Genomic DNA, 20,721 nt, shown 5'->3' on the forward strand with positions numbered 1-20,721 from the left:
GCTTCAGCATTTAACCATCACTGATAGTGTGGTTGAGGGATGGTCTCTGTTGTTTCATAGTTCACTCCCAGGACTAGAAGATCCTTTTGAAGGTAATTTGACATTTTCATGAACTGGTGAGTATCTATAGATGACCCGGTTTTCCCCCCAGACAGCAGTTCTTGTGTTTCTGCTTGAGAATCGAGGTCTTGTGTTTTTTATTGTGACATGTAGGTTACTGAATCTATCTGCTTTGAGTCATCTGAGAAATCAAAGCAGACACAATCAAAGTTAAACAGATATTCCCTTATTGCTCCCACAGTCTTGTTCTTTGATATCATAGCACTGATCAGCAGCAGAATGCCAATGCCTTGCAGAAGTAATTTCTTCATGGTTAGATGGTCAAATATTGAGTTCAAACCTGGAAATATTCCAGCTGTCTTTGTGTACAGCAGTAACCTTTAGAACTTGCAGTCATGGTGGTAAATAACTTGATTAGATTCTGCAGCACTTGGTTCAGTAGAGCCTGTAGCACAAAGTGGAACCAGATTTGTTCAATGGTACTCAGTTGGTTGCACCTCTTGTCACCCATTATATTCCATAGTGTTCCCAGCATTCATTTGATGTTATAAGGCCTAGTGCTATTTACAGTCATATTGTGGTTCAGGTTCTAGTATCAGCTTGACTTGATTTGCCCCTTGCTTCTGAGTCAGAAGGACATGGAATTAAATTCCATTCCAGGGCCTGAGCACATAATCTAAGTGAACTCCTTAGTGCAGTATTTGGGGATAGGAGAGGGAAATGACTGCTAATTCTTTATATGTGATGTTAAAAAGGATATACATACGAACATACAAATTAGGAGCAGAAGTAGGCCATTGAGCCTGCTCTGCCTTTAAATAAGATCATGGCTGATCTGTTTGTGTCTCGAATTCCGCACTCCCATCTACCCTGATAACCTTTTGATTCCCTTGTCTAACAAGAATCTAAATATCTCTGCCTTAAAAATATTCAATGACCTCGCCTCCACCACCTTCTGAGGCAGAGTTCCAAAGTCGCACAACCCTCAGAAAATGTTTTCCTCATCTCTGTCCTAAAAGGGTGACCCCTAATTTTAAAATCCCTCGTTCTGGACTCGCCCATAAGAGGAAACATCTTTTCCACATCCACCTTATCAAGACTGTTCAGGGTCTTATAAACTTTGAATTAAGTCTCCCCTTGCTCTTCTAAACACAAGTGAAAATAAGCCCAGTCTGTCCAACCTTTTCCCCCGTTCATTCCAGGTATCAATCTAGTAAATGACCTCTGAACCGCCTCCAACGCATTTACATCCTTCCTTAAATAAGGAGACCAAAACTGCGCACAGTATTAGAGATATGATCTCACCAACGCCTTGTACAACTGAAGCATCACATCCTTACTACTTGTTTCAGTTCCTCTCATAATAAAAGATAGCATTCTATTAGCCTTATTACTTGCTGTACCTACATACTAACCTTTTGTGACTCATGCACTAGAACACCTTGATCCCTCTGCACCTTGGAATTCTGCAGTCGTTATCCATTTAAGTAATACTCTTTTTTTATTCTTCCTGCCAAAGTGACCAACTTCACATTTCCCCACATTATATTCTACTTGCCAGATCTTTGTCCACTCACTCAACCTATCTATATTGGTCTGCAACCTCCTTATGTCCTCATCACAACATACTTTCCTACCTATCTTTGTGTCATCTGCATATTTAGCTACCAAGCCATCGCTCCCCTCATCTAAGTCATTGATTTAAATTGTAAAAAGTTGAGGCCCCAGCACAGACCCCTGCAGGACTCCACTCATCACAACCTGCCAGTCAGAAAAGGACTTATTTATGCATTCTCTGTTTTCTGCCGGTCAATCTTCTCCCCTGCTAATAGGTTACCCCCTACACCATGAGCTCCTACTTTGCGCAATAACCTTTTATGTGGCACCTTGTCAAACGCCTTCTGGAAATCCAAGTACAGTATGTCAACAGGCTCTTTATTCATAGCCATGCTATTCCTTCAAAGAACTCCAATAAATTGGTTAAACATTATTTCCCTTTCACAAAACCATGCTGACTAGTTTTTCTAAGTGCCTGGCTGTAGCCTCCTTAATGATCGATTCTAGCACCTTCCCCACTACAGACGTCAAGCTAACTGGCCTATAGTTACCTGTTTTCTGTCTCTTTCTTCCACCCCCCCCCCCCCTCCCCCTTGAATAGAGGGGTTATATTTGCTGTTTTCCAATCTGATGGAACCTTTCCAGAATCTAGCGAATTTTGAAAAATTAATATCCGTGGCATCTACTACCTCATTAGCCACCTCTTTTAAGACCCTAGGATGAAGCCTTTCAGGACCCGGGGACGTCAGTCCGCAGCTCCATCAGTTTGCTCAGCACTGTTTCCCTGGTGATTGTAACTTCACCAAGTTCCTCTCTTCCTTCCACCTCCTGGTTTACAGCTATTACTGAAACGTTTTTTATATCCTCTATAGTGAAGACAGAAGCAAAATATTTGTTCATTTCATCTGCCATTTCCTTATCTGCTATTAACTCCCATTCTCACTCTCTAGAGGACCAACACTCACTTTACTTATTCTTTTCATTTTTAAATTTTTTTTTATTTCCAAAATATACTTTATTCATAAAAATCTGTAAAAATTACATTGCGAAACAGTTTCCAAACAGCACCAAAAAATACAAACATTGCAAGGGAGATCAGTTTCCTTCAATACTGTCATGAGTTTCTTCCCAACCCTTCCGTTTCACAATTGTCATGTCAATTACAGTTTTACATTTACAGCAATTGAGAATATTAACGATACAGTTCGATGGGTTTCCCATTGATCCAGCCCCTCAGTCCAGCTTGGTGGGGGAACCTTACACTGTGGTCTTTCCCCATTGAGCCTTTGCTGCGGCTGCCCCAAGCTTTAGTGCGTCCCTCGGCACGTAGTCCTGGACCTTGGAATGTGCCAGTCTGCAACATTCGGTGGTGGACAACTCTTTGCGCTGGAAGACCAGCAAGTTTCGGGCAGACCAAAGGGCGTCTTTCACCGAATTGATAGTCCTCCAGCAGCAGTTGATGTTTGTCTCGGTGTGCGTCCCTGGGAACAGCCCGTAGAGCACAGACTTTCATTTTTAAATGCCTGTAGAAACTCTTGCTATTTGTTATTACATTTCTAGCCAGCTTCCTCTCATACTCTAATTTCCTTCTCCTGATTAACCTTTTAGTCATACTCTGCTGCTTTTTATATTCTGACCAAGATTCCATATGCATGTTGCAATGGTTCAGCTGGAAGTTAAGGATCCCATGGTAACATTTGAGGAGCAAGGATCCTCCTGGTTCTTGCCCAACTGCTGTACTGTATGAGTCATGTGGTCGTTCATTGTTGCTCATGGGTGCAAAATGGCTGCTGTATTTGCATTCAAACCTCAGTGTTTCGAAATAATGAATTACGTGTGAAGCACTTTGAGGCATTTCTGACTGACAGAATCAGGTGTTATATGAAATCTTTACTTTCATGTTTTCATTGTCCTTGACCAGTTTGCATTATTAGGAAATCACTTGTGTCCTGTATTATCTAAGTAGTTGAAGTTGGGCCCTCACTGGATGCCAACTGTGACCTTAATTTAGGTAACTGGCTAATATGACCATTACTCAAACCTTTTCAAACCAGCTCAGTTTAAATTTACTTCATGTAAAACAACAGTGCTAGCCTGCAGGGTTAGTGAACTGCAGGTCTCTATTGTATATCTGTTGTATTTGTTTAGGCATTCTAATGCAGCAGTCATTAGGACTCATCCTAAGGTAACCCCCCCCCATATATCCATTGCTATATGTCAGATGTGAAACATCGTTTCCAGGATGTAAATGCTCAAAGAACCCCAAGTTTTGCCGTCTCTTTCATAAGCAATTCAGGTAGTCGAGTAACATGCTTCTCATGTTGCAAAGACTCGAGACAAACTAGTGACTGAGTATTGGATTGCCAAATGGGTGCATCCCATACTTATCATCTGGCAGGAGATTCCATGACTGATCCTTGGACATCTCTCAATCAGGGTCCATTTGATAGTGTATGCCACATTGAGCAATATGGACAAATTTATTAACTGCTGTACATGACCATACCTTTGGCATATCAATCCTGACACATGGTGTTTTGGCTCCTACATGGTGTCATGGCTCCTACATGGGGTCATGCCTTACAAAGGAGTTGGCTCCCTTCTTAGGATGTACGACTTTAATATGCTCACGTGCTGTATAGAGGGTGAGGAAAGAAACGGCGAAAGTTACTATTTACCAGCTAGGGTATTCATTCATACACCTACAGTTTCTGATGGGGGTCAATTTGAAATAGTTTCAGCTTAGAAAACAGATTTGCATTTATATAGCACCCTTCATGAGCTCGGTGCTTCCCAAAGTGCTTCACAGTCAATGAAGTATTTTTGAAGTGTAATCACTTTTGAAATGCAGGAAATATGGCAGCCAATTTGTGCACAGCAAGCTGCTACAAATGGTAATGTTATCATGACCAGGTAATCTGTGTCTGTGGTGGTGATTGAGGAATAAATATTCACCAGGGCACTGGAGATAATGCCCTTACACTTCTGTGAAATAAAGTGATGATGAGAACAGTGTTCAACTCAAGGGAAATCTTCATAGAAAGGAGAAAAAAATTCCAAGATGATGTTTCAGAATCTTAGACACTGTGCATGCTGTCCGGAAGATGACTGAAGAATAACATTGATACCATAAAACCATATATTATGGCATAACTGTAGTATGTATATATCAATATGTATATTATATATGTGATTATTTGAAGTGTTGGATTGTCACAGATGCCTCGTTAACCTTTCCCCTAGTTGTAATTAGACAGGCAGTTTAAGCTATGTCTTAATCCCATCGTGTAGATGAGTGACAGTGATGGATCTCTGACTCGCTGGTACCATAGAGACAACAAGCCTCTGGAATACTGAGCTAAACTATGTTAATGTAAATTAAGGGTGAAGTTCATGTGTAAGATGTGATGGCCTATAACTAAGGGTATTAAAAAAAAAAGGTTCCCACAAAGAAAAAGGGTGGAATCCCCAAATCTAGACTCACCCTGGAAGGTCAAAGAGCAGAGAGAGTAAAATGAGGCAAAATAGGGAAACATCAAATACCAAGTGCTCAGTACTGCAGAAAGCCTAGAAGAGTATAGAAAGTGCAGAGGTAAACATGAAAGGAAATTAGGAAAGCGGAGAGAGGGCATGAAAAAAATATTGGCAAATAAAATTGAGGAAAACCCAAACACATTTTATGAGCATATAAAGAGAAAGAGGATAACTAAGGAGAGAGTAGGGCTGATTAGAGACCAAAAAGGTAAGTTTTGTGTGAAGTTGGTTCTTATATTAATGAATACTTTGTGTCTTTTCACACAAGAGGGGGCAGTGTAGACAGTGTAGTTGTTCAATGTGAAATATTCGATAAATAAACATTGAGAGAGGAAATATTAAGGGGTTTAGCATCTAGCCAGGTCCAGATGAAGTAAATCTCAGGTTGCTAAGAGAAGCTAGGGAGGAAATAGCATAGGCTCTTACCATCGTTTTCCAAACCCACTGGCTGTAGGTGTGGTACTGGAGGGCTGCTAACATTGTACTTTTGAAAAGGAATGAAGGGTTAGCTCAAGTTTTTTAAAAATTCGTTCATGGGATGTGGGTGTCGTTGGCTAGGCCAGTATTTATTGCCCATACCTAATTGCCCTTGAGAAGGTGTTGGTGAGCTGCCTTCTTGAACCGCTGCAGTCCATGTGGAGTAGTACACCCACAATACTGTTAGGATGGGCGTTTCAGCATTTTGAACCAGCGACAGCGAAGCAACGGTGATATAGTTCCAAGTCAGGATTGTGTAGGGCTTGGAAGGGAGCTTAGAGGTGGTGGCGTTCCCATGCATCTGCTGCCCTTGTCCTTCTTGGTGGTAGAGGTCGTGGGTTTGGAAGGTGCTGTCTAAGGAGCCTTGGTGCATTGCTGCAGCGCATCCTTTAGATGGTACTGCCACTGTGCGTCGGTGGTGGAAGGAGTGAATGTTTGTGGATGGAGTGTCAATCAAGCGGGCTGCTTTGTCCTGGATGGTGTTGAGCTTCTTGAGTGTTGTTGGAGCTGCACCCATCCAGGCAAATGGAGAGTATTCCATCACACTCCTGACTTGTGTCTTGTAGATGGTGGACAGGCTTTGGGGAGTCAGGAGATGAGTTACTCGCCTCAGGATTCCTAGCCTCTGACCTGCTCTTGCAGTCACAGTATTTATATGGCTACTCCAGTTCAGTTTCTGGTCAATGGTAACCCCCAGAATGTTGATGGTGGGGGATTCAGCAATGGTAATGTCATTGAATGTCAAGGGAGATGGTTAGATTCTTCTTGTTGAAGATGGTCATTGTCCGGCACTTGTGTGGCATGAATGTTACTTGCCACTTATCAGCCCAAGCCTGATATTGTCCAGGCCTTGCTGCATTTCTACACAGATTGCTTTAGTATCTGAGGAGTCACAAATGGTGCTGAACATTGTATAGTCATCAGCAAGCATCCCCGCTTCTGCCATTATGATTGAAGCAAGGTCATTAATGAAGCAGTTGAAGATGGTTGGGCCTAGGACACTACCCTGAGGAACTCCTACAGTGATGTCCTGGAGATGAGCTGATTGACCTCCAACAACCACAAACATCTTCCTTTGCACTAGGTACGACACCAACCAGCAGAGAGTTTTCCCCCGATGCCCATTGACTCCAGTTTTGCCAGGGCTCCTTGTTGCCGTACTCGGTCAAATGCTGCCTTGATGTCAAGGGCAGTCACTCTCACCTCATCTCTTGATTCAGCTCTTTTGTCTATGTTTGAACCAAAGCTATAATGAGATCAGGAGCTGAGTGGCCCTGGTGGAACCCAAACAGAGCATCAGTGAGCTGGTTATTGCTGAGCAAGTGCTGCTTGATAGCTCTGTCGACAGCACTTTCCATCGCTTTACTGATGATTGAGAGTAGACTGATGGGGCGATAGTTGGCCGAGTTGGACTTGTCCTGCTTTTTGTGTACAGGACATACCTGGGCAATTTTCCATGTTGCCGGGTGGATGCCAGTGTTGTAGCTGTACTGGAACAGCTTGGCTAGGGGCATGGCAAGTTCTGGAGCACAAGTCTTCAGTACCATTGCGGAATGTTGTGAGGTCTCAGAGCCTTTGCAGTATCCAGTGCCTTCAGTCGTTTCTTGATATCACGTGGAGTGAATTGAAGTAGCTGAAGACTGGCATCTGCAATGCTGGGGACTTCAAGACTTCAGGACGAGGTAGAGATGGATCATCCACACAAGATCAGGTGGCAGGTTGTTCAACCTTGCCCGTCTAAGAGCAAAGACCAAAGTACCAAGGTCCTAATCAGGGAACTCCTCTTTGTTGATGCTGCAGTAACATCCCACATAGAGTGTCTGCAGAGACTCATCGACAGGATTGCGACTGCCTGCAACGAATTTGGCCTAACCCTCAGCCTCAAGAAAATGAACATCATGGGACAGGACATCAGAAATGCCCCATCCATAAATATCGGCGACCACGCTCTGGAAGTGGTTCAAGAGTTCACCTACCTAGGCTCAACTATCACCAGTAACCTGTCTCTCAATGCAGAAATCAGCAAGCGCATGGGAAAGGTGTCCGCTGCTATGTTCAGACTGGCCAAGAGGGTGTGGGAAAATGGCGCCCTGACACGGAACACAAAAGTCCGAGTGTATCAAGCCTGTGTCCTCAATACCTTGCTCTACGGCAGCGAGGCCTGGACAACGTACGTCAGCCAAGAGTGACGTCGCAACACATTCCATCTTCGCTGTCTCCGGAGAGTCCTTGGCATCAGGTGGCAGGACCGTATCTCCAACGCAGAAGTCCTCGTGGTGGCCGACATCCCCAGCATATACACCCTACTGAGCCAGCGGCGCTTGAGATGGCTTGGCCATGTGAGCCGCATGGAAGATGGCAGGATGTCCAAGGTTGCATTGTACAGAGAGATCGTCACTGGTATCAGACCCACCGGCCGTCCATGTCTCCGCCTTAAAGACGTCTGCATATACGACATGAAGTCCTGTGACATTGATCACAAGTCGTGGGAGTCAGTTGCTAGTGATCGCCAGAGCTGGCGGGCAGCCATAAAGGCGGGGCTAAAGAGTGGCGATTCGACAAGACTTAGTTGGTGGGAAAAAAGACAAGCGCATGGAGAGGGCCAACTGTGTGACAGCCCCGACAACCAATTTTATCTGCAGCGCCTGTGGAAGAGTCTGTCACTCTAGAATTGGTCTTTATAGCCATTCCAGGTGCTGCTTCACAAACCACTGACCACCTCTCGGCGCTTACCCATTGTCTCTCGAGACAAGGAGGCCAAAGAAGAAATTCACGACTGGATGTGGCAAGACTGCAGAGCTTAGATCTGATCTGTTGGTTATGGGATCGCTTAGCTCTGTATCGCATGCTGCTTACGCAGTTTGGCACGCAAATAGTTCTGTGTTGCAGCTTCACCAGGTTGACACCTCATATTTTGAGGTTGCCTGATGCTGCTCCTGGCATGCTCTCCTGCACTCTTGATTGAACTAGGGTCAGTCTCGAGGCTTGTTGGTAATAGTAGAGTGGGGGATATGCTGGGCCCTGAGGTTACAGATTGTGGTTGAGTACAATTCTGCTGCTGCTGATGGACCACAGCACCTCATGGATGCCTAGTTTTGAATTGCTAGATCAGTTTGAAATCTATCCCATTTAGCACGGTGGTAGTGTCACACGACACGATGGAGGGTTTTGTTACCACCAGGTGAGAAAGCGGTCTAGGATTCCCTTTTAGCCTTCATCTGGTCTTACTGTAACAGGGTTTTATTTTTTACACACACTGTTAGCTCCCCTTGGTGAATCCTTGTCCACTGCTTTCCAATTATAAGGCAAAGAAATTAGCACAAACAGCCTTTCTTGGGTTTAAAGAAGAAAGTTTGAAATTTTAGTGAACTTAAAACTCTCATTCGTTTAACGCCTATGGAAACACACCGCGCCCCAAGCTATCATGGATACGCGATACGCACATGCAAATAGAGACAGGAAAGTGCAGAAGAAAGAGTAAAGTGGAAAGGTTCTGAGGCATTATCTGAAGAGTTGTCATTACGGTTCTTCGAGCTCACTCTATAGTCCTTGTTTGTAGGTAGTTCTTGCTTTTCGTTGGGTACCCAGTATTCTTCTTAAACGTTGCTCACTGTAGGAGAACTTTCTCTCTTGGGGTTCGTGTGTCTCCAGTGGGTTTTTGTAGTTCCGTTAGAAAGAGATGGGAGCAGATAGGAGAGACTGTGGCGAGCCAGCCACGAGAGATTTTTTCAATCCAGGAGCAAACTTCTTTCTGCCCAAACTCTTGGTTCAAACTCTGTCTGTACAATTCAAAACTCCAAGGTGTCCAGCAGTGTAGTCACATGACCGATTGGTTTAACCACTTCTGACTTTGTTTATTGTGTGTGTTAGGGAATGGTTATTTGTCTAACATTGTCTGTTAATATGCAAAAATGTCTTTCTAGCCAGGGGCCTGGCAACCCCTTGTAGCAGACCTTTTCTCCTTCCCAGCAACAATTTGAAATTTAATGTCCATGTGGCGAAATTAATGTGCCTCATTCTTGGCACGTGAGGGCCTGCATGACAGTATCCTCAGTGCGAAGATGAGACTTTGTCTCCACAAGGACTGTGTGGTGGCCACTCCTACCAATACTGTCATGGACAGATGCATTTGTACCAGGCAGATTAGTGAGGAGGTCAAGTATATTTTTCCCTCTTGGTTCCCTCGCCATCTGATGCAGACCCATTCTAGCAGCTATGTACTTTAGGTCTCGGCCAGCTCGGTCAGTAGCGGTGCTACTGAGCCATTCTTAGTGATGGACATTGAAGTCCCCCACCCAGAGTACATTCTGTGCCCTTGCCACCCTCAGTGCTTCCTCCAAGTGGTGTTCAACAGGGAGGGGTACTGATTCATCAGCTGAGAGCGGGCAGTTGGTGGTAATCAGGAGGTTTCCTTGCCCATGTTTGACCTGATGCCATGAGACTTCATGGGGTCTGGAGTCGATGTTGATTCCCAGACCATCAGCCTGGCCTTGGTGGTGGGCAAATTATTGGGAAAAATTCTGAGGAAAGAGTAGAAATCATCATTTAGAAATGCACAGATTAATCAAGGATAATCAGCATGTATTTGTTAAGGGAGCTAACTTAAATGAATTTTTTGAGGAGGTAACAAGTAGGGTCTAGGGTAGCATGTTTTAAGTAATCTACATGGATTTGTCCTACTTTTCAGCGACGGGACATACCTGAGCAATTTTCCACTTTGTTCGGTAGATGCCAGTGTTGTAGCTGTACTGGAACAGCTTGGTTAGGAGGGGCGCAACTAGTTCTGGAGCACAAGTTTTGAGTACTACAGTTGGGATTTTGTCAGGGCCCATAGCCTTCAGTCATTTCTTGATATCAAGTGGAGTGAATCGTATTATCTGAAGACTGGCATCTGTGACGCTGGGGACCTTAGGATGAGGCTGAGATGGATCATCCACTTGGCACTTCTGGCTGAATATGGTTGCAAATGCTTCAGCCTTTTCTTTTGCACTGATGTGCTGGGCTACCTCATTATTGAGGATGGGGTTATTTGTGGAGCCTCCTCTTCCTCTGGTTAGTTGCTCAATTGTTGACCACCATTCACAACTGGATGTGGCAGGACTGCAGAATTTTGATCTGATACGTTGGTTGTGGGATTGCTTCGTTATGTCCTGTGTGTGCTACTTCTGCTGTTTAGCACGCATGTAGTCCTGTTTTGTAGCGTCACCAGGTTAGCACCTCATTTTTAAGTATGCCCAGTGCTGCTCCTGGCATACTCTCCTGCACTCCTCACTGAATCAGGATTGATCCCCTGGCATGATGGTAATGGTAAAGTGAGGGATATACAGAGCCATGAGGTTACAGATTATGGTTGAATACAATTCTGATGATCCACAGTGCCTCATGAATGCCCAGTTTTGGGCTGCTCGATCTGATCTGAATTTATACCATTTAGCATGGTGGTAATGCCACACAACATAACATAGAATCCTCAGTGTGAAGTCAGGCCTTCATCTTCACAAGGACTGTACAGTGGTCACTTCTGTCAATACTGTCATGGACAGATGCATTTGTGGCAGCTAGATTGGTGAAGGCGAGGTCAGGTAGGTTTTTTCCTCTTGTTGCTTCTCTCACCACCTGCTCTAGGCTCAGTCTGACAGATATGTCCATCAGGATTCAGCCAGCTCGGTTAGCAATGATGCTGTCGAGCCGCTCTTGGTGATGGACGTTGAAGTCCCCCACCCAGAGTACATTCTTTGATTTTGTTATCCTTAGTGCTTCTTCCAAGTGGTGTTTAACATGGAGTACTGATTCATCAGCTGAGTTAAGGCAGTAGGTGATAATCGGGAGGATTCCTTGACCATGTTTGACCTGATGCCATATGATGTCATGAGCCAATGTTGATGACTCCCATAGTCACTCCCTCTCAACTGCATATCACGGTGTTGCCACCTCTGGTGGATTTGTCCTGCTGGTGGGATGGGGCATATTCTGGGATGGTGATGGAGGAGTCTGTAAGGTATGATTCCGTGAGTATGACTATGTCAGGCTGTTGCTTGACTAGTATGTTGGACAGCTCTCCCAACTTTGGCACAAGTCCCCAGATATTAGGATCGACTGGGCAGGAGGTATACCTTTGTTGTTTCTGGTACCTAGGTCGATCCTGGGTGGTCTGTTTTTTTAATTATTCAACTTTTCTGAAGCTGTTTGACACAACTGAGCGGTTTGCTAGGCCATTTCAGAGGCTTGTTAAGAATCAGCTACATTTCTGTGGGTCTGGAGACACATGTGGGCCAGACCAGGTAAGGGCGGCAGATTTCCTTCTCCAGAGGACATTAGAGACCAGACAGGTTTTTATGACAATCCAGTAGTTTCATGGCCACCATTACTGCGACTGGTTTTGCATTCTAGATTTATTAATTAAATTTAAATTCCACCAGCTGCTGTGGTGGGTTTTGAACTTGTGCCTCCGGAGCATTAGTCTGGGCCATTTTTTTTGCATTTTGGGAGGACTAACCAGGCAAGGGAATAGGGTAGGACCCTAGGATATACAGAGGGACCTTGGTGCACTTGTCCATAGATTACTGAAGGCTGCTGCACAGGTAGATAAGGTGGTTAGGAAGACATATGAGATACTTGCCTTTATTAGCCAAGGGATAGAATATGAGAGTAGGGAGGTTATGATGGAGCTGTATAAAATGCTAGTTAAGCCACAGCTGGAGTACTGTGTACAGTTCTGGGCACCACACTATAGAAAGGGTGCAGAGGAGATTCACCAGGATGTTGCCTGGGCTGGAGCATTTGAACTATGAAGAGAGACTGGATAAGCTAGGGTTGTTTCTCTTAGAACAGAGAAGGCTGAGGGGGGACCTGATTGAGGTGTACAAAATTATGAGGAGCATGGATATGGTAGATGGGAAGAATTTTTTTCCCTTAGTGGAGGTGTCAATAACCAGGGGGCATAGATTTAAGGTAAGGAGCAGGAAGTTTAGAGGGGATTTGAGGAAAAAAAATTTCATCCAGAGAGTGGTTGATATCTGCAACACACTGCCTGAAGGGGTGGTAGAGGCAGGAACCCTCTCCACATTTAAGAAGTATTTAGATGAACCCTTGAAACGCCATAGCATACAAGGCTATGGGCCAAGTGCTGGAAAATGGGATTAGAGTAGTTTAGTTTAGTTTAGAGATACAGCACTGAAACAGGCCCTTCGGCCCACCGAGTCTGTGCCGACCATCAACCACCCATTTATACTAATCCTACACTAATCCCATATTCCTACCACATCCCCACCTGTCCCTATATTTCCCTACCACCTACCTATACTAGGGGCGGTTTATAATGGCCAATTAACCTATCAACCTGCAAGTCTTTTGGCATGTGGGAGGAAACCGGAGCACCCGGAGGAAACCCACGCAGACACAGGGAGAACTTGCAAACTCCACACAGGCAGTACCCAGAATTGAACCCGGGTCGCTGGAGCTGTGACGCTGCAGTGCTAACCACTGCGCCACTGTGCCACCCTCAAGATAGGTGCTTGATGGCCAGTGTAGACGCAATGGGCGAAGGGCCTGTTTCTCTGCTGTATAACTTTATGACTCTATGACACTGGATTACTGGTCCAGTTACCTTACTACTGTGCTATCATCCAGTGCAGTCACACCCCTGGTTCCAACATTTTCCACTGCAGTTAACTTCCAGAATATTCCAAGGCTGTCCAAGAAAAGACCCATGTTAAAAGGCTAAACGTATCAAAAATTCCTACAGTACAGAAGGCCGTCGGTTTTCCTATTGTGCCTGTGGTAGCCTTTGAATGAGCTATCTTCCTCGTCTACTTGATTACATAACACTGCATAAAATAAACAACTCCTTGAATATAGTAACTTATTGTGATTTTTCTTGTCCGTTACCTCAGCTAAAGTTGATCTTTTATCTTATTTTAATGTTTTATACAGCCTCCCTCTCACCTACAATAAATTCACAGTTAATTGCTTCCTGCCTTTTCATGCTATCAAGCCTTTTCCAATGCAGAAGCAGCGAGTTCTGGCGTATTTCTGTGAAATGCTTATCTTGCAATGCATCATTTTAAAAACAAAAAGTCATTCTCTGTCGCGTGCCCCCAGCCCCAAAATTATGTCATGCTCATTAGACTCAAAATAGGCAATCTTAAGCTGCATTCTGGGCAACAAGATCTGATCAACATTTTGTTTATGCATGTGTGTGATATCCAAGTGGAGCATCTTGTCAACTTTTCCTCATTTTACACATGAAGAATAGCTACATGGGCAAATACTGGAGGGATATTAACACCAGTGCAATTGTAACCCAACAAGAGATAATGCCTATGGGTACAGGGGAGGGTGGGCATAAAATGTGCGTGGATTAGGGAAAAATCATTAATCTCTCGAAGTAGCCAAGGGCACACAGCTTCAACACAAATTGTATTTATCAAAGAGAATAATTTTGTTTTAGCCCTTGTTGAGATGCAGAGGATATTTTTGGAGGTTTTGTATGGGGAATGTGATTGTTTTGTGTGCTGCATTGTAATTGAGCATCTTTTAGTATTGACAACAAAGGCTGCATTGTACTAATAATTTATCTGTTATATGGGCACAGAGTACAGCTGGAGGCACTTATCTGTACAATATGGTCCAAGGCTCGTTCTGTAACTGGTTTGTGTGAGAGGAAGTGATGCCATGATCTGCACAAGCAAAAGATCTTCTCTTCTCTTTCCCCCTCACCACCATAGAAACATAGGAGCAGGAGTAGGCCATTCGGCCCTTCGAGCCTGCTCTGCCATTCAATACGATCACGGCTGATCATCCAAACTCAGTACCCTGTTCCCGCTTTCTCCCCGTATCCCTTGACCCCTTTACCCCTTTAACCCTAAGAACTATATCTAACTCTTTTTTGAATATATTTAATAATTTGGCCTCAACTGCTTTCTGTGGTAGAGAATTCCACAGGCTCACCACTCACTGGGTGAAGAAATCTCTCCTCATCTCAGTCCTAAATGGTTTACCCCTTATCCTTAGACTGTGATCCCTGGTCCTGGACTCCCCCGCCATCAGGAACATCCTTCCTGCATCTAGTCTGTCCAGTTCTGTTAGACTTAGCATTACTCGTCTATGATGCCAAGAGAGTGAAGCCAACTCAACCTTATTTTTTTATGCTTTACTTTTAGAATCCTTGTTTTTGCTCCCTTGCTTGTTTTCCCTCCTCTGTTGACCCCTCTGGTACAATATCTAAGGGACCATTCCTCATTTGTGAATTAAGGTAGCATTGTCGCTGTGCTCATCAAACATGGAGGGCATCACAGCCAGTGCACAGTCCTGTCCACACCCAATGTGGGTTTTCAGAAAGGCAATTGTGCGTGGAAATTTTTTTCCTTTTCCCTACCACATCTCCAACTAACTTTGCAGAGGCAGAGAATTAAACTTTACACCTTCCTATTCTATATTACTTAGCTGTATCAGATGGTGTTAACCAACTGAGCAGTTGGTCAGGCATTTTCTTTTTACATTTGTCAGTTTATGTAATGTTCAGTAATGCTGTACTGTATGAAATACAATGTCAATTAAAAACAAAATTCTCTTCACAGATATCTACACTCCGTTGCAATCACTGAGTCTTTACCGGGTCTGGTATGTGGGGCTAACTATTCAAATTTGCCTGAAGTTAAGAGTGGGCCAGTTAGATTTGGGCAAATATGGCTCCTCAAACAGGCTGCAAAACATCACCAATCTTAATTGCAGGTCCATCAGGAAATTATATATCTCAAGATTATCATTCTTTTATAAACGGTTGTTTACTTAATAAAATCCAAGCAGCAAGAATTTGAAGAAAAACAAGTCCTAACCAGAAATGATGCCCCCTTCCCTCCCTCCTCTCCCACCCCCCCCAACACAAACAAACAAACACACACACAATGGCTGTGGATAGATTAGGAGTAACTACTCATTTCCCAGATTAGCATATCCCAAAAACCAGTGCTGGAATATATTGTTATTCATATACATAAAAGTTTTAAAGGGAAGAATATAATGAAACTATATTTGCTGGCACCAAATTTCGAGAGACAGCGAATGGTGAGGAAGTACATAGGTGATTACAGGAGGATATAGGTTAGGAGAATTGGCAAATGTGTAGCAAATGCAGTTCAATCAAAACAAATGTACACTGATGCATTGTGGTGGGGAGAGAGATTGGAAATATAACCTGAATGATAGAAATCGCAATGGAGTGGAAGAACAGAGATTTAGAAGGTGCACAGATCTTTAAAAGCAAAATTGCAGGCATAAATGGGTTTTTGAATTTTTGTATTCAAAGCCCTGTTTAAAAAAAAAACTAACAGTTGTGGTGATAAATCTATGGTTCAGCCAAAATGGTGAGGCATTCTGTTACAGAATTGATGGGGTCCTGCAGAACTCCATTGGGATGGTACCAGTGATAAAACGATATGAAACATGAAAGATTGTTTCCTGGCACAGAAAAAGTTAAATTGAAATCTAATAACATTTAAAATTAGGCTGCGGTTGCTGATAACGCAACCACTAGGTGGCGCAGTACTGGCGCAAGTACAAATGCAGCCTCATCCACTGAAACGTCATGGTCTGCAACATCTCAGACAGCTGCAAATCATAAAGATGGCGCTGCTTAATTTGTCACAAAAAACAAATGCTGCCTTAAACCCAAATCCCCACAGTGGCTGCGATCACTGCCTCCATCCTATCCCCAACAGTACCCTGCTCCCTCCTGCCATCGTGTTTCACTTCGCTGCTCCCTCCCGCGCCTGTGTTCTCGCCACTTGCTCCCTGCCTTGCCATTGTCTGCCTCAGCCACTCACTCCCTTCCTCGCCACTTCCCCACCTCGGCCGCTCGCTGCAGGCCTTGCCGCTTCCTCCTTCTTGGCCACTGGCTCCCGTGTCACCCCTTGGCCACACGCTCCTTGCCGCTTCGACAGCTCGTTTCCCGCTGCATCTTCGGGCGGTGCGGCGGGGAGCTCTCTGCCGAAGAGGGAAGAGTCGATGCCGGGAGTGAGTGGCCGAGTGGAAGTAGCGAGGCCTGCAGCGAGTGGCTGGGAAGGGGGGGGGGGGAAGCGGCGAGGGCAGGTGAGTGGCTGAAGGAAGGTAGCAGCGAGGGGTGAAGTGGCGAGGCCTGCAGCGAGCAGCCAGAGGGTGGGAGCAAGTGGCTGAGGGAAGGCAGTGGTGAGGTCCGATGGAGCGGGAAATTAAAAGCAGCGATTGAAGAGGGGATGGTGGGAGGGAGTGGGGGTATTGTTGGGGAATGGAGCTGGCAGTTGCGGCTATTGAGGGATGATGACATCATTGCATGGTGACGTCAGCGTGTGCATGCACGCGTTCATACTGGCAAGCTGGCAAATGTTCGTACGCACTGATGATGTCCGCGATCACTCTGCGCATGCTCTGCATTGCCAGGAGTCACTTCGTTAAAATTCTAAAAGGATTTGACTGGTTAAGTAGTGAAAAATCTTCTCATGGGGTCAGTTCTAGAATTATTTTCACAAACTGATTGCATTACTGCAAATGACAATTGAAACTGAGTCAAACACAAATTTTAAGGGATAAACACTTCAAAAATATGCAGAAAGAGCAAGGAAACTCAGTTGGTACTTCCAGTGTGGAGCTCCTGGTGCCATTGGCGTGTTGGGCACCAGCCACTTCTCTCTATTACTCTAACCCTGCCACAGTCGGCTCATGGCTGAGGTCCCTGCTGTATAGCTCCTCGGATCTGGAGTCCAGTTGTCGTGTCGTCTTTGCCGTTTCAGGTGATATCTCCAAAGCACTGACGAGGAAGCGAACCTTCAGAGTTTTGCTAGCTATGCGGCTGTCCCTTTTTGTCTGCGTTATTTCTTGTACCTTCTTGTCAGACTTCTTCAACCTTCCTTCCAGAGGACAGCATTGCCTCGATTCACAATCCGTGGCCGCCTTGACTCCACAAACTGTGTCATCACCCAGCCGCTGACCGGAGAGCTGGTGGTGGAGAATTCGGACATGCCCGTCAAAAGCATTGAGCTTCAGCTAGTGCGTGTGGAAACCTGTGGTAAGTGTTTTGTCCTAGGAATAACTGAAGGGTGGGAGTAGGCATCAGGGTTGACCATAGCACAGTGCAGTAGATACTCTTAATGGGGACACTATTTTGAGGAGCAGAATGCTGTTCGTCAGTTTTATTCAATATTGGATTTATTTCATTGATTTATGATTGAGAAGTATAAACATATCCTGTAATATAGTGGGATATTTTTTCTTAACCAGCTGTGATTCAGTGGTAGCTTTCGTGCCTTTAAGTCAGAACTGCATTACAACAGTGACTGTACTTTAAAAGTACTTCATTGGCTATGAAGTGCTTTGGGGAACCTATGCTCATGATAGACATAATATAATTGTAAGTATTTCCTGTTAACCGCCTTTTCCTCCAACCATTTAATTAGGTTGTGCAGAGGGTTATGCAAGAGATGCCACAGAAATTCAGAACATCCAAATAGCTGATGGTAATGTCTGTCGAAACCTGGCCATCCCCATCTACATGGTGTTTCCTCGGCTTTTTACCTGCCCCACACTGGAAACAACCAATTTCAAAGTTGGTAAGTTTGACTTCCCGGTTATGCGTGCAGTTTTGTTATGGAAAGAAAAGTGGTACAGCCAGCCTGCCTGATGACTGACTGGAGAGAGCTGTGAGTTGTAACCCAGTGCATTTATCCAAACACTGAAAATGAAAAATCATCTCGTGTCTGACAGCATTAACATTGAGTAATGATGGATGGTGTGTACAATATCTGTCAAGCTAGGTCCTTGGTTACAACTTTCTGTCTGGCTTCTAACGCTTCATTATGGTCTTGGTACCAGAGAACTTTAAAAGAATGTTCGAGGCAGTGATTCACATCCACAATCCCTCTCCCCATGTTGCCAAAATTCCTAGTTTTAGTGACATTGCTTTGGATTAAACCTTGAGCAGAAGCCAGTTTTTATCCCGTGGGCCTCACTTGAGCAATTTATTAAAGGCAGGGGCATGGAAGCATATTCTTCGCTCTCCAGGCACTCTGACATTCTTGGTACCCTGAATTATGAGCACCACAGTATATGTTAAGTAAATGGAAAGTGCAGATTGAAATTTGGATTGCTGCTGTCTTTTTTTTTAAACTTTATTTTCTGTTTTATGATTGCTGTTGTGTTTTGGGGGGTGGTTACTTGAGACACTTTATATGTGTTAGGCTTCAGGGACCACTCCTGTTATCAGATTTTTCAGCCCTTGCGTACCATAGAATATCTAGGCAAATGTAACTGGACCCAGAGTTGGAACACAGAACGCTTGTCGCTGTATGTGTTGTCATGTGATCTCTTCAGTAGGCAACTGAATATACATACCATCATTCTGAACAGTATTCCTTACAAACAATATATTTAGAGTAATTACAGGCTTTACTATTCTCAGTGTCAAAAGGCACTACTTCTACCCTAACTCTCGGCATAAATTTGAACCTTGTAACACTCACTGGTGTGGTGAAATGCTGGCAGAGTTAGAGACTTAGCTGAGTCTGGCTTCAAACCAACTGTAGACCATGCAGCTAACTTTAACTATCATTCAATATCCTTGGAAGATGTACTAAAAGGACTTTAAAACTGTGTTTCCCTCAAATACTTAAAATGGACGTAATGCTTGAATTGACTGGAGTGACTAGATTCAATAATGTCACATACTTTGATCTGTTACACAGGCTCCTGTCCAAGTACAATTACCGCATTCAGACTATCTTCAAAAGATTAACTAATTTTCACATCTCTATCTTGCCATTAGGTGTGAATATTGGCTACAGCCTGCTTATATAGCTAGCATTAACTGATCTTTATCTTGTTTGTCTACTGTGTTACAGCAGTAAAGAATTCAACAAATAATCCATCATGGACAAAAATGCATCCGTTTTGTCAGTTACAGTCCAGAAAGTATGCATGTTCCTGTGCCGTCCCATGGTGGCGCAGCCTGTACAGGATAGAATGCAGCAAATCACGTATACTTCTTCATTCCCCATTCTCTATACAGTGTAGAAGTCTCCCCCTCTGCTTGTGGTACTGACATCTGCAGTATATGGCGATTGCTTCCATTTAAAGAAGTTGGATCATTTATCTTGGAGAGGCTTGTGAGTGACTTTGTTGGTTCTCCGGTATGTTGTTTGGGATAGGGGCTTCCTCATAGTTTCATGCTTTAAAAAAAAAGAAATTCCTGCCTCTGGTTAATGGTTGGCATCCCTCCATCAATGAAAGAGGATAGTCACGCAGAGAACAATCCATTTAGGTGGGGTGTCTTCTCTTTCTGCACCTTTGCTGATGGTGGCGAAGGCCAATCCTTGAGAGGCAGGTTCTGCCACAAGTGATGCACGTGAAGCTGCCAAGTGTTGCTGTGAATTGTCTGACATTTGAGCCTGTAGCCAAGATGCTCTCGCAACTGGTCATTGAGATAGGGCACACCAGTGCACAGAATGTCTCGCCATTTCCCTCTTTCGCCAGCTAGTGACTTCCAAGTGCGATAGTCGACATTTAGGCCTTCATGTCATACTTGCAAGCATTCGGGAAGTGGAGCTTTGAGCGCCCCACTGGTCGTCTGACCCCAGCTACCTCACCATACAAAAGGTCCTTTGGTATGGGCCAGTTTCTATTCCTGCAGTCATGTCCAATCCACTGAAGCTGCCTTGGTTTGATTAGTGCCAACATACTTGAGAGCTCTGCCTTTGAGAGGACTGCAACATTTGTGATTTCGTCCTGCTAGGATATACCCATAATGTGCCGCAGACAGCAAATATAGAAATTATTGAGCTGCTTTTCCTGGTAGCTGTAAGTTGCCTATGCTTCACAGCCATACAGCAAGGTGCTAAGAACACAGGCCTTATAAACCATCAGCTTGGTGTTATCCCACATGCATTTTGCAAGTTGGCCAAAGGTGGCAGCTGCTTTACCTATGTGTATATTGAGCTTTGCATCAAGGGACAGATGGTCTTATCATGGACCCAAGGTAGCAGAATTTTCTGACCACTTCCGTTGGGGTGTTCTATAGTGTGATTAGAGGCAGAGATGCAACACCTTGTCCAATGACCATGGTTTTGA

The 20,721-nt window shown here is 44.4% G+C and overlaps 2 protein-coding genes across 6 annotated transcripts in view; one reads left to right on the forward strand and one right to left on the reverse strand.

Moving 5' to 3' along the window:
• Positions 1-20,721, forward strand: part of vps26c (VPS26 endosomal protein sorting factor C) — a 191,169-nt gene that overhangs the window by 26,850 nt on the left and 143,598 nt on the right. For all 4 annotated transcript variants that reach the window (XM_068041199.1, XM_068041198.1, XM_068041197.1 and 1 more), the window contains 2 exons: positions 17,518-17,668; positions 18,057-18,209. In XM_068041199.1, the coding sequence (XP_067897300.1) occupies positions 17,518-17,668; positions 18,057-18,209 (304 nt within the window). The remainder of the gene's footprint in view (positions 1-17,517; positions 17,669-18,056; positions 18,210-20,721) is intronic.
• The window catches only part of ttc3 (tetratricopeptide repeat domain 3), a 170,163-nt gene continuing 152,182 nt past the window's right edge, over positions 2,741-20,721 (reverse strand). The window contains exon 45 of one of the 2 annotated variants that reach the window (XR_010975885.1): positions 2,741-4,251. The gene's annotated coding sequence lies outside the window, so the exon portion shown is untranslated. The remainder of the gene's footprint in view (positions 4,252-20,721) is intronic. The other variant, XM_068041194.1, reaches the window with a different exon arrangement.

Source organism: Heterodontus francisci, chromosome 10 (genome assembly GCF_036365525.1).
Source record: "Heterodontus francisci isolate sHetFra1 chromosome 10, sHetFra1.hap1, whole genome shotgun sequence".
Classification (NCBI taxonomy): Eukaryota; Metazoa; Chordata; class Chondrichthyes; order Heterodontiformes; family Heterodontidae; genus Heterodontus; species Heterodontus francisci.